General features: G+C 37.4%; 1 protein-coding gene across 4 annotated transcripts in view; it reads left to right on the forward strand.

Moving 5' to 3' along the window:
- RASA2 (RAS p21 protein activator 2) overlaps positions 1 to 15,047 on the forward strand; it is a 122,622-nt gene extending 107,575 nt beyond the window's left edge. For all 4 annotated transcript variants that reach the window (XM_021069545.1, XM_021069542.1, XM_021069544.1 and 1 more), the window contains 5 exons: positions 8,070 to 8,152; positions 8,783 to 8,991; positions 9,713 to 9,816; positions 10,160 to 10,349; positions 12,025 to 15,047. In XM_021069545.1, the coding sequence (XP_020925204.1) occupies positions 8,070 to 8,152; positions 8,783 to 8,991; positions 9,713 to 9,816; positions 10,160 to 10,349; positions 12,025 to 12,055 (617 nt within the window). In that variant the 3' untranslated portion in view covers positions 12,056 to 15,047. The remainder of the gene's footprint in view (positions 1 to 8,069; positions 8,153 to 8,782; positions 8,992 to 9,712; positions 9,817 to 10,159; positions 10,350 to 12,024) is intronic.

Genomic DNA, 19,191 nt, shown 5'->3' on the forward strand with positions numbered 1-19,191 from the left:
TAATAATGAATAACATTGAATTGTAGAATTTGTAACAAATTTAGATGGAAAATAATGACAATAGTGGCACAAAGGAAGGAGATGGAGTAAATTATTGCAAGGATCTTATATTTTATGTGAAATGACACAGTAATTCTAAGTAGACTGTCATGTGTTAAAAGTTGTATAAAATAATCTCTAGAAGAAAACTTAAAAAAAAGTATAAGCGCATCTCTTCTCCCCAACCCAAAAGATAAATATGGCAGGAAAGGAAGAACAGAGGAGGAAAAACTAGATGGGACAAAGAGAAAACAAATAGCAAAATGATAGCTTAAGCCCAATTATATCAATAATTAGAATAAATGTAACATATCTAAGATCAGGAGCAAAGCAAGGGTGGTCCACTTGCATCAGTCTATTCATCATTGTATTGGAGGTCATAAACAATGCAGTAAGACCCCCTTTACCTCAAAAAAGAAAAGGACATACAGAGTTAAATGAAAAATCCTAAGGAATCTTTAAAACAATTACTTGAACTAATAAGTGAATTTATCAAGGCCTTAGGATATATACAAACCAGTCTATTCATATATACACATCAGTTATACTTGTATAAACTAGCATCAAACTATTAGAAATGAAATTTTAAAAATAATAATTGCAGCTCCACCTTCAAAAACCACCTAAAATTCTTAGGAATAATTTTTTAAAAATAAATGAAAACTATAAAACTATAAAACATTGCTGAGGTAAAGGAGACCTAAATAAAAGGAGACATACATCATGTTTGTGGATTTAAAGATTCAGTGTTTTTTAAGAAGTCACATCTCAAATTCATTTTGATTTTAACTCATTTCAAATCCCAACAAATTTCTTGGTAAAAATTAAGTTGATTCTAAAATTTATGTCAGTGGGAAAATAAGGGATTTAATATAGCTGAAGCAATAGTGAAAAAGTAGAACAAAGTTTGAGGACCAAGACTTACTATAAAGCTACATACAGTATTCAAGACCGAAAGTTTGGCATAAGAGCTGGAGAGATCAGTGAAAAGGCAAAAGTGCTAAAAGACATAGACACACACATATATTGTCAACTTAATTTTAAGTGTCAAGACAATTCAACTAGGAAAGTCTTTTGAACAAATAGGAGTTCCCTGGTGGCTCAGTGGGTTAAGAATCTGACATTGTCACTGCTGTGGCTTGGGTTTGATCCCGGCCCAGGAACTTCTCATGGTGTGGACACAGCCAAAAAATTTTTTTTAAAAGTCTAGTATCACTGGAAGAACTGGATAAACATGGAGAGAGAATGAATTTCGCCTTATCTCATGTTACACACAACATTTCATTTGAGGTAAGATCATAGGCCTCAGTGAAAATGTAAGAAAAAATCTTGTAACCATGGGGTATGCAAAGATTTGTTAGAATGTTTAATGCACTAAACATTTTTTAAGATAAACTGAACTTCGTTAAAGTAAGACTCTACTTTCCTTCATTAAAGTAAGACTCCACATTTCCTTGTCTTTATATTATCATTCCTTTTCCTTTTTTAAAATTATGATAATGAGCATAAATTACTTGGCAGTTGAAATTTTTCAAGAAGTTGTTGGGATTTGAGTTTCTTTGAACCATAAGCTATTTCACCAAATTTGGGAATTTTTTTTACTTATTTTTTACATTTTTTTTCTAGCCCATTTCTCTCCCTCCAGGAGTCCAATTATACTTATGCAGGCATGCCTGATAGTTTTACAGATCTCTCTGAGACTCATTTCCTTTGTCTTTATTCTTTTTTATCTTTGTTCTTTAGATAATTTCTATTTAAGTTCATTGATTGTTTGCTATCCCAAACCTGCTCTTCAGTTTATGTACTGAATTTGTCATTCCATTAATTGTTCTTCTCAGCTCTAGAACTTCTCTCTGATCTTCATTTTTTTTTTTCTTTTTCTTTTTACAGTTTACAGCTGCTTCTGTGGCATATGCAAGTTCCCAGGCTAGAAGCTGATCAGAGCTGCATCTGAGGCCTATGCCACAGCAACACTGGCTCTGAGCCACATCTGCAACCACACTGCAGCTTATGGCAGGGCCAGGAATCGAACCTGCATCCTCATGGAGACTATATTGGGTTCTTAACCTACTGAGCCACAGTGGTAACTCCTGCCTCTTTTTATAGTTTCTGTTTTCCTATTTAGAGTCCATATTCAATCATTTTTAGCATATTTTTCTTGAATTATTTGAACATATTTATAATAGCTGATTTGAAATCTTTGCTCGCTGAGAGAGTGAATTCAACATCTGAGTCCTCTCAGGGTCAGTTTCAGTTAGCTGCTTTCTTTCCCAAGTATGGGTCATATTTTTTCTGTTCCTTTCCACACCTTATTTTTGAAAATAAAAAAAAACTGGACATTGTAGATAACACATTGTAGTGTGTCTGGACTCTGTTTGTTCTTCCCATCTAGACTCAAAGTGTTCTGTTTGTGTGTGTACCCATGTGTGCATGTGTTTTGTTTTGTTTTGTTTTTTTCTGTCAGTGTATAGCAGCTGTTGTCTTTGCTCAAATTTAGTTTTTTCCTCTAATCCTAGCTACCTCCCTAGGGGTCTCACCTGCGTTTACTTAGTTGAGTGCTCATCTAGTGATTTAAGCACTGAGCTCAAATACTTGAAGCCAGGAGTCTAACTGTGGCATAGTGGGTTAAGAATCCAACTGCAGGAGTTCCTGTCGTGGCTCAGTGGTTAACGAATCTGACTAGGAACCATGAGGTTGCCGGTTCGATCCCTGGCCTTGCTCAGTGGGTTAAGGATCCGGTGTTGCCGTGAGCTGTGGTGTAGGTCGCAGACGAGGCTTGGATCCCGCATTGCTATGGCTCTGGTGTAAGCCAGAGGCTACAGCTCCGATTCGACCCTTAGCCTGGGAATCTCCATATGCTGCAGAAGTGGCCCTAGAAATGGCAAAAAGATCAAAAAATAAAAATAAAATAAAATCAGATGGTGGTGTTGGTTATACAACTCTATAAACTTACAAAAAAAAATCAAAAAAAAAAAAAAAAAAGAATCCAACTGCAGCAGCTTACATCACTGCGGAGGTACAGCAGGTTAAAGGATCTGGCATTGCTGTAACTGCAGCTCAGATTCAGTCCCTGGCCTAGGAACTTCCATATGCCATGGGTGCCTCTATTAAAAAAAAAAAAAGAAAAAAAAGCCGCGAACCCAGTAAGTCTTCCACCCCTTTCCACCTGAGTTTCGTGTGAATTTGAAACACATTCAAAGGCACAGCAGATTCTCAAGCCTCTGGCAGGCTTTCATCTTTTGCCAGATTGTCTAAGATAATCCACATACATATATCTTTAGCAGTCAGCCGGGGATGTGGTGAGTTTATTATCTCAGCCTTTCTATAGCTCTCTTGTTACCCAAAATCCCACCCTTAAGCTGTATCTGTAACCTCCAGCCAGTAGATCTGTGAATTTTCATTGAGCTGGGGGATTAAGGAAACACCCCCAAGGAGGAAGACCATAAACCCACAGTTCCTACCCTGTGCAGTAGCAATTATTGATGAGGAAACATGTCTCAGATTTTTGCTTGCCTTAGGTTGCTTCCCAGTGCCCTGGAGTGGTTGTTTTTAATAATCTGCCCAGTTTTATACTTGTTTCCTGAAGAATGGAATTACTCCATCTCTTTATACTGCTATCAAAAAATAGATTCATGATGGAGTTCCCACTGTGGCAACGAACCCAACTAGTATCTGTGAGGACGTGGGTTTGATCCCTGGCCTCACTCAATGGGTTAAGGATCCGGCGTTGCCATGAGCTGTGGGAGAGAGATCACAGATGCTGCTCGGATCCGAAGTTGCCATGGCTGTGGCTGTGGCTGTGGCGTAGCCTGGCAGCTACAGCTCCAATTCGACCCCTAGCCTGGGGACTTCCATATGCCTCTGAGGGGCATGGGTGCTGGTGCTTGTCTTTTGGCTTGGGTGCTTTCAGCAACCTGAGGCAACCCTGCTCTCCAGCCCAGTAGCAGCCTTATGCTTTAAGCCTGGGCATATGTTTTTTATGCTTTATATACTGGCCCTAAAAAGACAAAAGACAAAAAAAAAAGATTCAAGGTTATTTTATTTTAGCTGTGTTCCTTGGGGGCAGTATACAGCTGGACTTGTTTTTCTTGTGGTGGTAATGTTTTTTTAATGGTAATATAATTCACATAACATTAAAATTTACCCACTTCAAGTGTACAGTTCACTGTGAGTATATTCACAAAGCTGTGCAATCACCAGTAGTTGCAGAACATTTTCATCCTCCACCCCAAAGAAAACCTGGACCAGTAACAGTCACCATTTAGCCCTACCTTCTCCCAGCCCCTGACAAGCACAAATCTGCTTTCTGTCTCTATAGATTTGCCTATTCCTATAAATGGACTTAATATATAAGCTTTTGTGACTGGCTTCTTTCACATAGCATAATGTTTTCCAATTTCTTCTATGGTATGGCATGAATCAGTACTTTTTTCCTTTTGTGCTGAAAAATATTCCACTGTTTGGATATATTCCAAATTTTATCAGTTCGTCAGTTGATATACATTTAGATTGTTGCCAGTTTTTTACTGTAATGAATAATGCTGCTGTGAACATTCATGTGCAAGTTTTTGTGTGGATGTGTGTTTTCAGTTCTCTTGGGTATATACCTAGGAATGGAATCAGTGAATTGTATGGTAACTAATTCTGTGTTTAACTTTTGAGGGAAGTAATGGTGATTTTTATCCCAAACTGGATTTTAGTCATTTAATAGGGAATTTTAATACACTCACATGTATTGTGATTACTGTAATTACTACTTTGCTTTGTGTTTTCTATTTATTAGGGTTTTCTATTTATTGGCTTTGTTTTTCTTTTCCTGCATTTTTTTAACTGGAATAATCAATCTCACACAGGCTCGCTCTATTTATCTAGTGAGAGGATTTGGCCATCCTATTTCTACTTTTAAATTGATAACAGACAGGTTTAAACATATGTGTTTATCTTAATGTTGGCAGTTAATCACAGTCTCTGTTCAAGCTAAGAACATGAGCATGCTTTCAGTTTACGTTTTTCCTGGCATCTGTCTAATGAAGTTACCTGAAATTTTAGTACTAAGTTCTTTTGTTTCTTTTATCTTTTTTTGTTTTCTATCCATGCTTATCAATTTTTCTGATTTCTTTACCTGGCACTGTTTCTTGTATAACATACTTATCCTTTTCCTGGATTCTTGTTTATTTTGCCAGAAGTATGTCCTCAAGGAATTATTTCAAATAGGTTTTAAGGCCCATAAATTTTCTGAGTCCTTGCTTATAAAGAGCCCTTACTCTTGAATGATAAGCTAGATTGGATTTTAAATCATTTCCCTCAGAACTTTTAAGATATTACTCCATGGTTTGTTGTTTCTCTTGTTGGTGGTGAGAATTTTGATGTCATTCTGATTCTCAATCTTGGTTCTTCTCCATAGAATCTCTTAACCCTCAGGTTCTAATATTTTTACTGCCCAGTGTCTAGGTATTTTTTTTTCTCCCATCCTGTTTGGTGGTGGATCCTTTCATTCTGAAGATTTCTACCTTTATCTCTGGGATATTTTCATTGGTAATTTTCTTCTGAACAGACTATTCTGTTTCTGGGATACTTATTAGACATCAAACTTCTAAATTCATCCACTGTGGTTCTTGACATTGTTACTTTGTATCTTTTTCCTTTTGTACTATATATCTGGAGAGTCCCTAGTAAAATCTTCCATTTTACTAATTCACCTTGCAATTCATTCCAATCAACACTATTAACTGAAATTAACTCTAATGGCATCGTATGTGCCTGAGAGCACCATGCTTTCTCTACATATGCTGCATAGTAATTTGTCCAGAAATGAAGACGCAATTCTAGGATATGTGCATACTTTGTGTATTCAACAAACCTAAAGATAGAAAATTTCTGCAAAATTTAAAAGTTCTCTGGAATCTCTGTAGTTCCCTATGTAGATTGGTACCCAAAATATGTCTTTTCTGCCCCTTATTATACAACTCTGATTTCCTCAGATGTTCTCTTTATTGTATGTGTGTCTCCTTCAGAGTGTTGATTTTCCTCATCTGCTTAGTGATTTTTTTGGTGATTTGCTCATCTTTGTGTTAAAGGTTCATCCACCTGCTTGAGTGTTCAGTAGCTTACCACCAGTGATTGCGGGGGAGGGACAGGACAAGCTGCTGAGGGGCAAGGATGCTGATGCTTGTCTCTTGGCATGGGTGCTCTCAACAACCTACAGTAACCCTGCTCTCCAGCTCAGTACCATCCTTATGCTTTAAGCCTGGGGCAGATGCCTCTGTTGATTTGCTGCTTAGCACAAGCTGGTGGGGGGATGGGTGAGGACCTGATTGACCCAGCTGTTCCAGATACAGCTCACCAATTAATCATCTTGATACATATCTAAGTGTGCCCCCCACCCTACCCCCCAACTGTCTATGTCCATTGACTCTGGCTTGAAGCTCTTCTAACCAGTCCTCCTTTTGCGGCTGTCTTTTCCTATGTGTGGCTCAGGCTGTGGCTTCCTTCAATTTACTCCCATCCCACCTCCCCGCACCCCCTAATAAATTAGACTTTGTCTAATTCCGGGAGACTGCTGGTAGCCTTTTCTTATTTTCCCATGTATATATGATTTGTATTTGTTGAATTTAACTGAGAAAAGTTTTTCCTAACCACTCAATTTAAAGTAACTTCCCAATTACTTTCTATCAAATCACTACCTTGAGTTATCTTCATTATAGCATTCATCTCCACCTAATATTTGTCTTTTGTCGGTTTTTCTAGACTTTATTAGAAGCTTTATGTGTTCTGTTTACTGCTGTATCCCAAGTGGGTTAGGTCGGTGTCTGGTATATAGAAGACACTCCATGTATGACAGTGAATTGAGTGATTTTTATCTTTTTAAAAAATTGTGTATCATAAATGTTAGATTTACACCAGGAACCATGCTTAGCAGATGTTCTGTGTTAATCTCTCAGGAAGAAAACCTTTATCAACCAAATTAGCATCTTTAACCAAAAAAGCTGTACATGAATCCGTGGATGATACAAATGTAGAGGTCTTAAACCTCCAGCATTTCAATCCACGTGTCATTAAAAGCAGAGATTGGTGGAAGGTGGAAGCAGAGCTTTGATTTTCTAAGAACATTACAAAATGATCAGAAAAAGTCATAATTATATGTGCTTATAGTTTTTATAAGCTGTGTATGACTTCTATGACTGTATAGGATATAGTTTTTTCTCAAGTAAATTGTTAATTGAAATGCATTACATCATTGTGCCATATTATTATGGAGCTCCTTTAGCAAACTCAAATTTCCAAATTCGTAAATTAGCTGACTCACTCTACCAAATAAAACTTTTTGTTCCCTTTATCTCTTAGAGTAAATATGGTGGCTCTAGTCAGCTGACCAGCCAGTAGTGACAGTAATGAACAGTTTTTCAATTTCAAGTCATTGTTTTGAGGATTAATTCCTTACCTAAATATCAGATTGGAAAACAGAAAAATCCACCTAGGTATAGTCAGATTCACTCTTTATGTAATAACTGTATGAAAGAAAAGTCCATGTTTCAGCAAGTTTTGAGTAGGCCTTTATTGCTATGTATATATATTTTCAGTTCCCATATAATTAATGTTACAAAATAGAACATTTTAATTTTCTACATAGATCAAATGTATTCCCACATTTTTCCCTGAAACTATTTTAACTTTATATCAAAAAATAGAGGGAATCACATTATAGAAAATAATCAAAATTCACTTGTTACATAAAACAAAGACTACTTATATTTGTACCAGTTGGAAATCTGTAGGTTATTTATATGCCTACAATCAAGAAAATGATATATATATATTTTTAATTTATTTTGGCTGTGCCCATAGCATGTGGAAGTTCCCAGGTCAGAGATTGAACCTGAGCCACTGCTGAGGCAATGCTTGATCCTTTACCCACTGTGCCAAATGGGAACTTCCAGGAAAATGATCTCAAACCTCATAGAGTTAACCCCTCACCTTTATATTTCTGATGGAAATTATTTTAATTTTATCCTACCTCTTTTATTATTTAGGCAAAGATGCAATTTACACCATTCCAGTGAAAAACATTCTTGCCGTGGAAAAACTGGAAGAGAGCTCTTTCAATAAGAAAAATGTAAGTTACATAAATAACTTAAAGCTTCTTCAACTGCATTTATTACTTAGCTGGAAGTTTTAAAGAGGTTTATTTTAATATTTGTTATTAATCTCTAATATTTTATAATTACCTGGTAGGACTCTGTCTTAAAACTAGCTCTTACTCTTGATGCCGTATATAGTCTGCCTCACCTATTAGGTTAAAGGTACTTTTCTCCACATTTTCATGTTATCAGACTTGTCAGCTTGACATTCAAGTCTTTAATAACATACCCCAACCAATCTGTGCAACCTTACCTTCTGCTGTTTAGTACATACAAATACACTCAGTTAATCAAGGTGATTTCCCTGTTTCTCTGGATTTTCCCACTACTCTACCTTTACTCATACTTTTTCCTCCATCTGAAATTCTGGCCTTTTATTCCTGCTTACACGATAGTCCATTCCTGTGGACTTGTACTGTTTTAGTGCCCTCTGACTCAGACTGTCCTGGGGACTAACTTGCTTGAAAAGTAACAGTTCATAAGATACACAAGCAACCGTTATATAGGCAAGCAAACTTTATTTCTGTTATATACCTTTTTGTGTTTTGTGCTATGTTTGGTTTTTAGACTCTGTTACTAACTTTTTGTCTTAATTGCCTACAAAGATGTTCCAAGTGATACATACGGAGAAACCACTCTATGTCCAGGCAAATAACTGTGTAGAAGCTAACGAGTGGATAGATGTGCTGTGCAGGGTGAGCCGATGCAATCAGAACAGGCTCACTTTTTACCATCCTTCTGCGTATCTAAATGGAAGCTGGCTCTGCTGTCTGGAGACCAGTGAAAATGCTCTCGGCTGCAAGCCATGTACTGCGTAAGTTTCTTTCTGATTAAAAAAGCTCTGTTTTAGATGTGTTATATTCATGTAATGGAATATTATTCAGTCATAAAATGGAACAGAGTCCTGATACATGCTGCAACACAGATGAACCTAGAAGACATGCTGAGTGGAAGAAGCCAGACACAAAGGCCATATACTGTATATAACGTTTACATAAAGTGTTCAGAATAAGTAAATTTAGAGAGAAGTATTTTCTGTTAGTGGTTATGAGGTTAGTGGTTGTGAGGGACTAGAGGGAAGGCAGAATGGGTGTGCTAATGAATGCGGGGTTTCCTTCTAGGGGTAATGAGAATGTTCTCGAATAAATTGTGGTTGCACAAGTCAGAAGGAGGCGGGGGGCAACATTTAAATAGATGCACAAGCCTGAGCAAGATATCAGGGAAGAAGGGCTTTACATTCTGTTTCTAATTGTAGGAAACAGCTGTGGTAGCCTGTAGGCTTAAACAGTAATATATTGCTTTTGTGGTGAAGCATAGGTTGTGAAAATGATTTCACTTTAAAACCCCCCCCTTTTGATTAGAGTCACATAATGACCTCTCTTGGCCCCATTTTATTTAATTATCAGATTATTCTAGATTCCTGAGGTTCCATCTGCAAAATTCTGTGGTTCTGTTTTTAGTCTCGAATCATCAAAAGTCTCTAGCATGTTAACAGTGAAATTTTTCCAATGTCTTTGATTTCATTTTTGCCATAGAGGTGTCCCTGCAGACATCCAAATAGATATTGATGAAGACAGAGAAACAGAAAGAATTTATTCCCTTTTTACTCTCAGTTTACTTAAGCTGCAGAAAATGGAAGGTAACTATGCAATTAAAGTACTTTTCTATAACCATGATCCTTCATCGCCAATTCCTGAAGTGTTGTTTTGGCATTATCTTAACATCAGAGATACTCACAGATTTGCCAAAATGTTACTTATATAAAAGTTGACAAACTCCCAAAGGGAGTCTTTTTCATAGATATTCAAGTAAAAATACTGTTTTTGTGTAAATGTAATGATCGTAATGAATAACATGTATGTATGTTGGTTGTCTGTGCATTTCCAGGGGAGATATTCCCAGCTTGAGAAGTTCTTATTTATACTACAAATTACATTTAATGAATTTAGTTGTCTGATCAGAGATTTTATTGCTCCTTGTAGAGGCTTGTGGAACTATAGCCGTCTATCAAGGACCACAAAAAGAGCCAGATGACTATTCTAACTTTGTAATCGAGGATTCTGTAACAACCTTTAAGACAATTCAGCAAATAAAAAGCATCATAGAGAAGCTGGATGAACCTCATGAAAAGTATAGGAAGAAAAGATCGAGTAGTGCAAAATATGGGAGCAAGTGAGTGTTTGTAAGATAACGTGAAACATTTTCGAACAGGGTTGGAGATTGCCTCTGCTGCCCTCTGCTCACACCTGACGTGCAGGCCTCCTGCTTACCTTCCGCTTTCAGGACCAGCTCAGAACCTTTCTCTTGTGCAGGCCACTCGTAGAGGGATCTTTGTCTTTTTCAATTTTTTCAATTCTGGGCGTCATCTCATGGTAGCGCTGTACTTTTGTCACCACTTTCAGTGTTAAATTCCAATATAATCATTGGATAGTTTTTTGTTTTTATTTTTACCGATCTTCCTCCTCCTTTATATCTTCCTCTGTTCTTTTATATATACACTATACATGAGTACTAAAAAAATAGCTCTAAAAGTGCTAGAAGTATTTTATAGTTGATGCTTTGGCTCCATCTTGGACGTAGATGGACACGGTGGTGGGTGACAGTAGCAACAATTCATGTTTATTAAGGAATTTACTCCTCACCACTGGGCACTGGGACTAGTACTTTACATTGTATTAGTTTCTTCTGAGCAGCAAGTAACAGAAAATCCCAATTGAAGTGGCTTCTTTAAACAATAAGAAAATTTTTAATCTCACAAACTGTCCTAATTTCTATAGCCGGTTAGTTGAGCTCAACCCTGTCATCTCAGTGACAGCCACTCAGCCATCCTCTTCAGGCTTGTCCCTCATGGTCTCAGCTGGGCTGCAATAGTTCATAGCTCCACATTTTTAAATTATAGTGTCCAGAGGCAGAAAGAGCGGTTTCCTCCTCAAGAGGAAAGAAACCTTGTCTAAAGTTACCTCCAGCTTCCCCTGAAACATGAGGCTGCCAGTACTAGCACTAGAATATCAGGTTTCTATTTACACAAAGATAGATAGGGAGGGATGGTTCTTGACCAGCAAATAAGTGTTTGCCACAGTGCACACTCTCTCATTGATCCTCACATCAGCCCAGCATGGTTATAGTCCCATTTCACAGCTAGAGAAACTGAGGCTCAGGGAAGTTAAGTGCCTTCCCCAAGGTCACAGCTAATTAGTGAGGGGCCTGTGAATGGTGGGTGAGGGGCCCCACCATTTTAAATATATTTTTTTAATTATGTGGATTAACAGTTGTGTCTGGTAAATAATAAAGATCAACTTGACAGGTGTGCATATTTATGTTCTCGCTAGGTAGAAGGCTCAGCGTATTAGGAAGGTTGTATAAGCATCCTAATACTGTCTTTTCTACACTAGCATAACTTGTTCTTTTCCAGTGGGGGTAATCCAGTTTTCTTGGAGCTCCAGCAAGTTTCTAAAGAGGTCCTAGCCAGTGCTTGCTCATCCTTCTTAAATAGTTTTTTTCTCCTCATACCCACACACACTGTACCCCTTCCTAGGTATATTTTTCTCTATTAAAAAATACCAGTCTTTCTTTTTCTAAATATTTTGTTTATCTTATTTTCTTTATTTCAGAACATAAGCTCCATGGGGACACACGTTTTATCTGTTCTGTTCACTACTGTGTCCATAATTTCTAAAATAGTGCCTGACATTTAATAGATGGTCAGTAAAAACTTGAATGAAATAAGACTTGGCCTGAGAGATCATCAAGGGAGAATTACAGACATTTACTGGATACCATGAGATAGTTGTCACTTTTTAAAATGTTATGTTTTTCAACTTTTGATTTTTTTTGTATTATTTTCTAGGGAAAATCCAATTGGTGGGAAAACAACTTAAGAGTTTGACCAGTTGATTCAGAAGAACTGGAAAATATTATTTTTGTCAGAGTTTTTCAATTCATCGTATACTTTGTTCAAAGTATTTAAGAATGAACATTGACTTCAATGTCACCTGCATCCACGTTGTATTTAATATTTAATAATCGAAATTAACTGCTTGGGAATCCTGGTATTGACGTATTCCTAGAGAATTTAAAACCCAAGATTCCCTTCATATCTTACGTGTTGAAAGCCATGTTTCTGCAACTTCTTTTTAATAGAGTCTTCCTAAAGAAAAGAAGCTTTGTAACAAAAGGAGAAGCCCTTCCATAGCAAGAAACCATCTCTTCTTGTAACACTCCGTGTTCTGTGGACTTTTCACTACCATTAGTGCCTGCTCTGTACTGCCAACATTGTGTTTTACTAGAAAATCCTAATCCATGACTATTCAGAGCTTTCCATTTAGTTCATCTAGACTCTCCCTCTTCAAAAAAGAAAAAAAAAAAAAAAAAAGATTTCCTTTGGTCCAACGGTCATTACAGTTTCCATTAGGGACAGTGACAGAAACGTTCAAAAACTGCCAGAGCATCCTTTTGCCTATTTAGAGATGTAAACAGAACTCAGAAAGGAGGAATCAGGGAACAGGTACTGTTGTGTGCATCTTGTTTACATTTGGGATGAGTGATTGGCAGAGGAAATAAAATGAGACCACTAAATTTTTTTCATTGTTTTAAACATCAGGTACTCATTTTCTTGATTTGAGAGTTGAGGTTAACATGACTTCTAAGGACTTCTCTTCTGAAAAAGAAGAGACAGTCAACAGTGGGGAAAGGTGGCGGTAAAATCACTTGACTTCACCTGTTGCTCTGTGAGGCGAGAGCTAACTCAACAACAGTCACTTGGCGCACTTTAGTAATCCGGGCCACCCCAGATTACACTCTAGATACTCCGCGGTATCTAATCTTTATGATCAGTTGAATGATCAGTGTTTAAGTCTAGAAATAGTGCTTTCCTGAAAAATGTTTATATTTCATTGCTGTTTCCTTATTGCCTGCTAGCCAAATGGAATTTGGGCCAGCAACTGTTTGAATCTTGTTTTTTTCCCTAGTAATTTCCTTCTACCCAAACAATCATCACTGTAAATAAGTAATCGAAGCGAGTTGCCACCTTGAAGAGGGATACACTTTGCTTCATCAGTATTAAAAACGATGGTACTCTTATTTTGTCTTTTAAAATTCAAGACATTTTCTAAATGTGGTACTTTGAACCTTGGAGTATTTTACATGTTTCTGTTTAAAACTGTGACTTATTCATGTAAGTCTAGCTAGTAGTGCTTTTTTTGTTTCCCTGAGCATAAGCTATATTTCAAGATACACTCTGCCAATTATGTTATTGGCGAGTTACTGTTTTTAAATTATAATGTTACTAAGGTAATTATTTTTAAAGGCCATTGGCACTCAGAGTTGTTCCATAAATGATTACAACTGAACAATGTATTTCTCTAAAAGACTTGTAAAAATCGGTTGGTTTTGTTTAAGAATTAATCCTAGTGTGCATCATGGTAGGCTATTCCTGGCCCATTTTTAAAGACAAGTTTGAAAAAATCCTTTGAATTTTAGGAGCATTAACTATACCGATTTATCAGTGTGGAAGAATTTTACCATTTAACAAATCTCTCATTGTTGAATCTCATTCAGACGGAAATTCCCTTTTAAGAGTCTCTGAATGTCTGCCTGCAAAGGAATGTAAACATTGCCAGGTACCATTCATTACTCTGGAGTGGCTTCTTTAGTTATGTTCTTCTAATAGTTCTAATATCAAGTCCTCAGGATTATTTCTAAAGTTCACAGCATTCTCAAAGGGACCAAGGCTGTGTGAATACGTGACTCAGAATTTGAAAAGGAGTTCAGTTACTAATTCTTCTCTTCACGTGACACTTTTAAGCAGCCAGTTTGACTGGAATTAACCATCTTGGCACAGCCTAAAAACAAGTAATATGAAATGAAATTTTCTTTCAAAGTCTTCTGAGATGAGAGACCATGTCAGTGGGACCCCCAAGGTAGCCTAGGTACGTACTTGCCTCCAAGGGCCTCATTCCTCTGCTGTTACTTATGAGTACTTTGATTTTTACCACTGAATCTGCTTTCTCTGCCTTTTCCACACTTGAAAAAATACATGGCAGCTCACTTCACCTTAAAACCCTGAAAACCCCAAGAAGGAAAGAAAAGGATGATATGGAGAAACTCTTGCCATAAATGCCAGTTCTGGCTCTTAGTTTAGCTTTTTCCATCAGTTGAAATTATGATCTGTGGCTTGTTTTGTTGTTACTGTTTGTTTTTTCGTTTTTTGTTTCGCTTTTTTTTTAACATTCATTTAATAAGATAATGGGCAATAGCAACGTTTTTTACTCCCAGGAATATAATTTATCAAATTGAACTATTTTATTTGCCAAAGAAATTTGTTTATAATATCACGGGTAATTGTTAAGTGTCAAAACACGGCTTTCCTTATTCTACAAAAAAAAGGTGATGAATGATATGGCTTTTGTTTGTTTCTGAAGCCTAATTTCATTCATTTATCAGAAAGGCTCATTCATGCAAGGTTTTAGAAAGCAGATTTTTTTTTTTTTTAAGTAAAAGCACCTTTAATTTGTCCTAACGGTACATCCTGTAAAGACAAAATGCTACAAAGCCTTTTAGGTGTCTTTACAGTATGTGAAAAATACAAGACTCATTCTAGAGTTAAATTACCAGTCTTGATTGATACTATCTGCTTTCATTTTTATTATCTAGGAAATTAATATGTTGTTAGTAAATATTGGTTTTTACAGTGTCCAGTTTGAAAATGTAAGTTATCAAAACTTAATGTAGTGAATTTGTGTAACCATGTTGTATTGTTGAGAATGTATTTTTATTTAAATTTTATTTTCTTATCAAGAGTATTATAAAAATTAAAAACTTTTGTAACTGTCGCTTGGAAATAACTCAAATAAATTACAAGAATCCTGTCCATTTTTTGTGTGACCTTACTTTCTCACTGATGTAAGAATTTCTCCTAATTTAAAGTTATTACACCTCCCCTTTAGGAGAGGAATAGCAGAAGTGAGGATAACAGAGAAGAGCAGAGGGTCTGGAAAGGATCCAGTGGCCTTCTCTTGCATTTATCTAGGCTGACTTGTGATGGACTGTGGTCCTTATTCATTCAGCAGACTTGTTCTGCAGACCTACAGCGTGCAGGTGCCATGAAGAGTCCTGTCATTCCCAGAGCCTCACACGTCTGGTGTGTGGGACTATGTTCTACTCTTGTCTGGGTATATAGTTTAGAGATGAGTTTTTCAGTCTATGTTGGGCTTTTTGAAGAATCCCACATTCTACTATTTTCAAGAATGTTGACATCAGAGCCTCTGATGCATTCAGGTCTTGCAGGTTATCTACCTTGTGGCTTGACTTTTAGTGCATCCTGTGGGATGTTAGGATTTGACTATGCTGTGCCATTTGGCTAACCTGTCTAGAGAATATGAAGTGATAGCACCAAAGACCAGGCTGGTCACTAAGTTGCACCCCAATGAGAAAACAAAATCTTCCCCATTAGTGCCTCAGCAGCCTTCTAGTATCCCTCAATAAACCTCCATAAAATTTAGTCCCTGCAATTCCAGAGGAATTGAAGGTCAGTAAAGAGGAAGGAATAGGGTTCGGCATCTCTAAGCATCTTACTTGTTTTGAAACACCAGAATCCCACTCATACCAGCCCATGTATTAGAGTAGCCCTTAGAAGAGAAACATCAAAGGGTTCTATAAAGGTTCTATTCTATGATGTAACAAGCCAATTCTTTAAAGAGAGAGGGAGCAGTACTTTTGTTGGATTTCCCTTTTCATATTGCATGATTCCAAAATGGGGAGACACCTGAGGCCAAGCAGAGTCTTCAATGTTCCAGTCAATGGTGTGCATTTCTCTACTTCTCCACATCAGTGGCCAGGCCAATATGGCCTTTCAGAGAATGCCTGCCTTGAGTAGACATGACATGCTTCAGAATAACTGACCTGTGTCCAGAGACCTTGGTTTTCATTCATCATATGCATCCTCACCTGTGGCCCAAAGAGTACACATCCAATGCAATTTCTAACAAAACCCCAATGGCATTTTTAACAGAAACTAAACAAACAGTCCTGACAATGTAGAGACCCGTGGAGGACTCTGAACAGCCAAGGCTGAGAAAGGAGAGCACCATCTGGAGGGAATTCGGCCCATGGCATCAAACCATATTACAAAGCTACAGTGACCCAAACAGTGTAGAAAGAGCACAAAAAGAGGCACACGAGTCAGAGGAGTAGTCCAAGAACAAAGCCACAAATATGTGGTCAGTTTATGACAAAGTTGTCAAGGACATACAGTAGCCAAGGACATGTCCCTCAATTGCTTGGAAGATAGAACATCACAAGTCAAAGGACACAGAACATCATCTGCTCTGCATACAAAACTCACTAAAGGTCACAATTATGTACATCATGCTGGGTCCTCTGATGATAGGCCCCCAGGAGTCAGCCACACACAAAAGATCCTCCCCAATTTTTCATCGCTTTTTCCTCCCATCAAGGCACCTTGCAGCAGGTTCTGAAGAAAATGAAATCCACACAATGTGGATGCAGCCCTGCATTGCCCGAACCCAAATCCCTGGCATGTCCTGAGGAGACCTAGCTCTTGTCAACTGTGCACAGAGCCAAGTCTGTGGGCAGGTCAGGCAGGCACTGCACTGGTGAAAGAGCTAGGCTTGGTGCCCTCTGCTGGCAAACTGTGAAATGCAGGCTGCAGCCACTCAGTTCAGCAGAGGCCAAGACCCCTGCTGGCAGGTCTGCTGAACTAATCATATTTTGGAAATTCAAAGGGATGGAGGCCAATATCTCATGACTTCTTGAAAAAGAGTTATAGAACAGTTAGAAACCATACACAATAAAATGAATGTAGACATAAACTTTATGGCTTACACCCAAAGCTACTCAGAAACGTCCACAGACACATTTACAATATAAAACTCTAAACATTATAGAAGGAAATCAACATGGCCATGCATTTGGCCACATAGATCTTGAGCTTTGACTTTTCATACACAACACAAAAAAGCCCACACACAAAAGGGGGAAATGTTAATAACACGTTTTCTATAGAATTAAAATCTCTACCTGGTGAAAGTCTTTATTCAGAAAACCAAAAGACAAGCATCAAACTGAAAGAAAAATATTTGCTGAACACATATAAAGAATTGGTACTCCCTTTATACAAAGAACTATAAAACAAACAGCTGCATTAAAATGGCTAAACATCTGAACAGACACCTGGCCAAAGAAGATATTCAGAGGATAAGGGGACAAAAATATGATCCACATCGCATACCATTAGGAGTTACACATGAAAACAATAAGGCAGAAAGACATCAGAACTGCTAACCTCCTCCCCAAATGACAGGACCCATTACTGGAGAACAGGGAAGAGCAGCGCCTCTGCCTCATTGCTGACGGAATGCATATTCGGCAGCTTGAGATAAGAGTGTGGCACTATTTCCCAAAGCCAAACAAGTCTCACACCTTGAGATCCATCCATCATGCCTCCAGTATTCACGGAACGGCTTTGAAAAGCTATATCCAAATGAAAACAAGGATGCCATTCTGCACAGAAGCTCTACTCATAATGCCCAAACCTTCCAGGAATCAGGGTGTCTTCAGAAGACAAGTGCGTAATCAAATTGGGGCACATTCATGTGAAAGGGAGCAGAAGAAGACACCCCAAAGTAGGGAATTTCAAGAGACCTGAAACAACTAAAACAGTTTTGACAAAGAAAATCAGAGTGGAAGGCTCATATGTCCCAATTTCAAACATTGGTCTACAGCAACAGGAAAGAACACACTGTGACACGGGCATGAGTTATCCATAGACATGAATGGAGTTGAATGGAGATCCCAGAAATAAAGCGCTCCATCTAGGATGAACTGATTTTAGACAAGAGTCAAAGCATGGAATTGGGGGCAAATGATGTTTTCAACCTATGATGCTAGGCAATTAGCTAGCCACACACAGAGGAAGGAAGCTGGACCCTCACCTCGTAGCACATATGAAACATATTTCAAAATACATGAGAGGTTTAAATGTTAAAATGTAAAATTTCACTCAGCCCCATATATCCACGTGTTCCACATCCGTGGATTCAACCTACTCCAGATCAGAAATACGAGGGGAAAAATTTCTAATTCCAAACATTTTTAAAAGGAAAAACTTGAATTTCTCACATGCCTGCAATTATTTACAAAGCATTTACATTGCATTTACAATATTCATATAGCATTTATATTGTATTAGTTCTTACAAGTAATCTAGGGATGATTTAAAGTACACAGGTTATTTACAAATACTATACCATTTTATATAAAGGGCATGCACCTCCATGGATGTTGGTAACCACTGGGTGATTTGGAACTAATGCCCCACAGATACCAAGGGAAGACTGTGTAAAATCTCCAAGAAAACATGAGAATAAACCTTCATATACTTGGATATATCAAAGATTTCTTAGATCTGTCAGCAAAGGACAAGCAACAGCAACAATAAAAGATTGAATTTTCTCAAAATGAAAAACATTTGTGCATGAAAAAAATGCAATCTGTGAAATGAAGACAGCTCACAGAATGGAAGAAAATAATTTCACATTATATATCTGATGAGTCTTTATCCAGTGTATAGCAAGAACTTTTATAATTCATCAACAAAGACAAATTATTTTAAATATATTTTTTAAAAAATTTATGTAGGCCCATATCCACACAGAAGATGCAGATGGTCAACAAGCAGATGGAAAGATAGGATGGAAATGCAAATTATATTCACAATGCAATAACTCCTTCATAGATTCTAAAATGGTTATATTGTTGAGAAAATTAACAATAGAAAATACCGACAAAAATGTGGAGACATGGGAACTTTTAATCATTATTGTGGACATGGAAAAGGGTGCAAACTATGTTTTTAATATGAATATACAATTACTATATGGAAAAACAACTCCATTCCAAGATGTATAACAAAGAATTGAACACAGGTTTACACATCTACTGATAGCAATAATATTCAAAGTAGTCAAAAGGAAGAAAAATGCAAATGGACACCAAT

This window comes from Sus scrofa, chromosome 13 (assembly GCF_000003025.6).
Source record: "Sus scrofa isolate TJ Tabasco breed Duroc chromosome 13, Sscrofa11.1, whole genome shotgun sequence".
NCBI classification, from domain to species: domain Eukaryota; kingdom Metazoa; phylum Chordata; class Mammalia; order Artiodactyla; family Suidae; genus Sus; species Sus scrofa.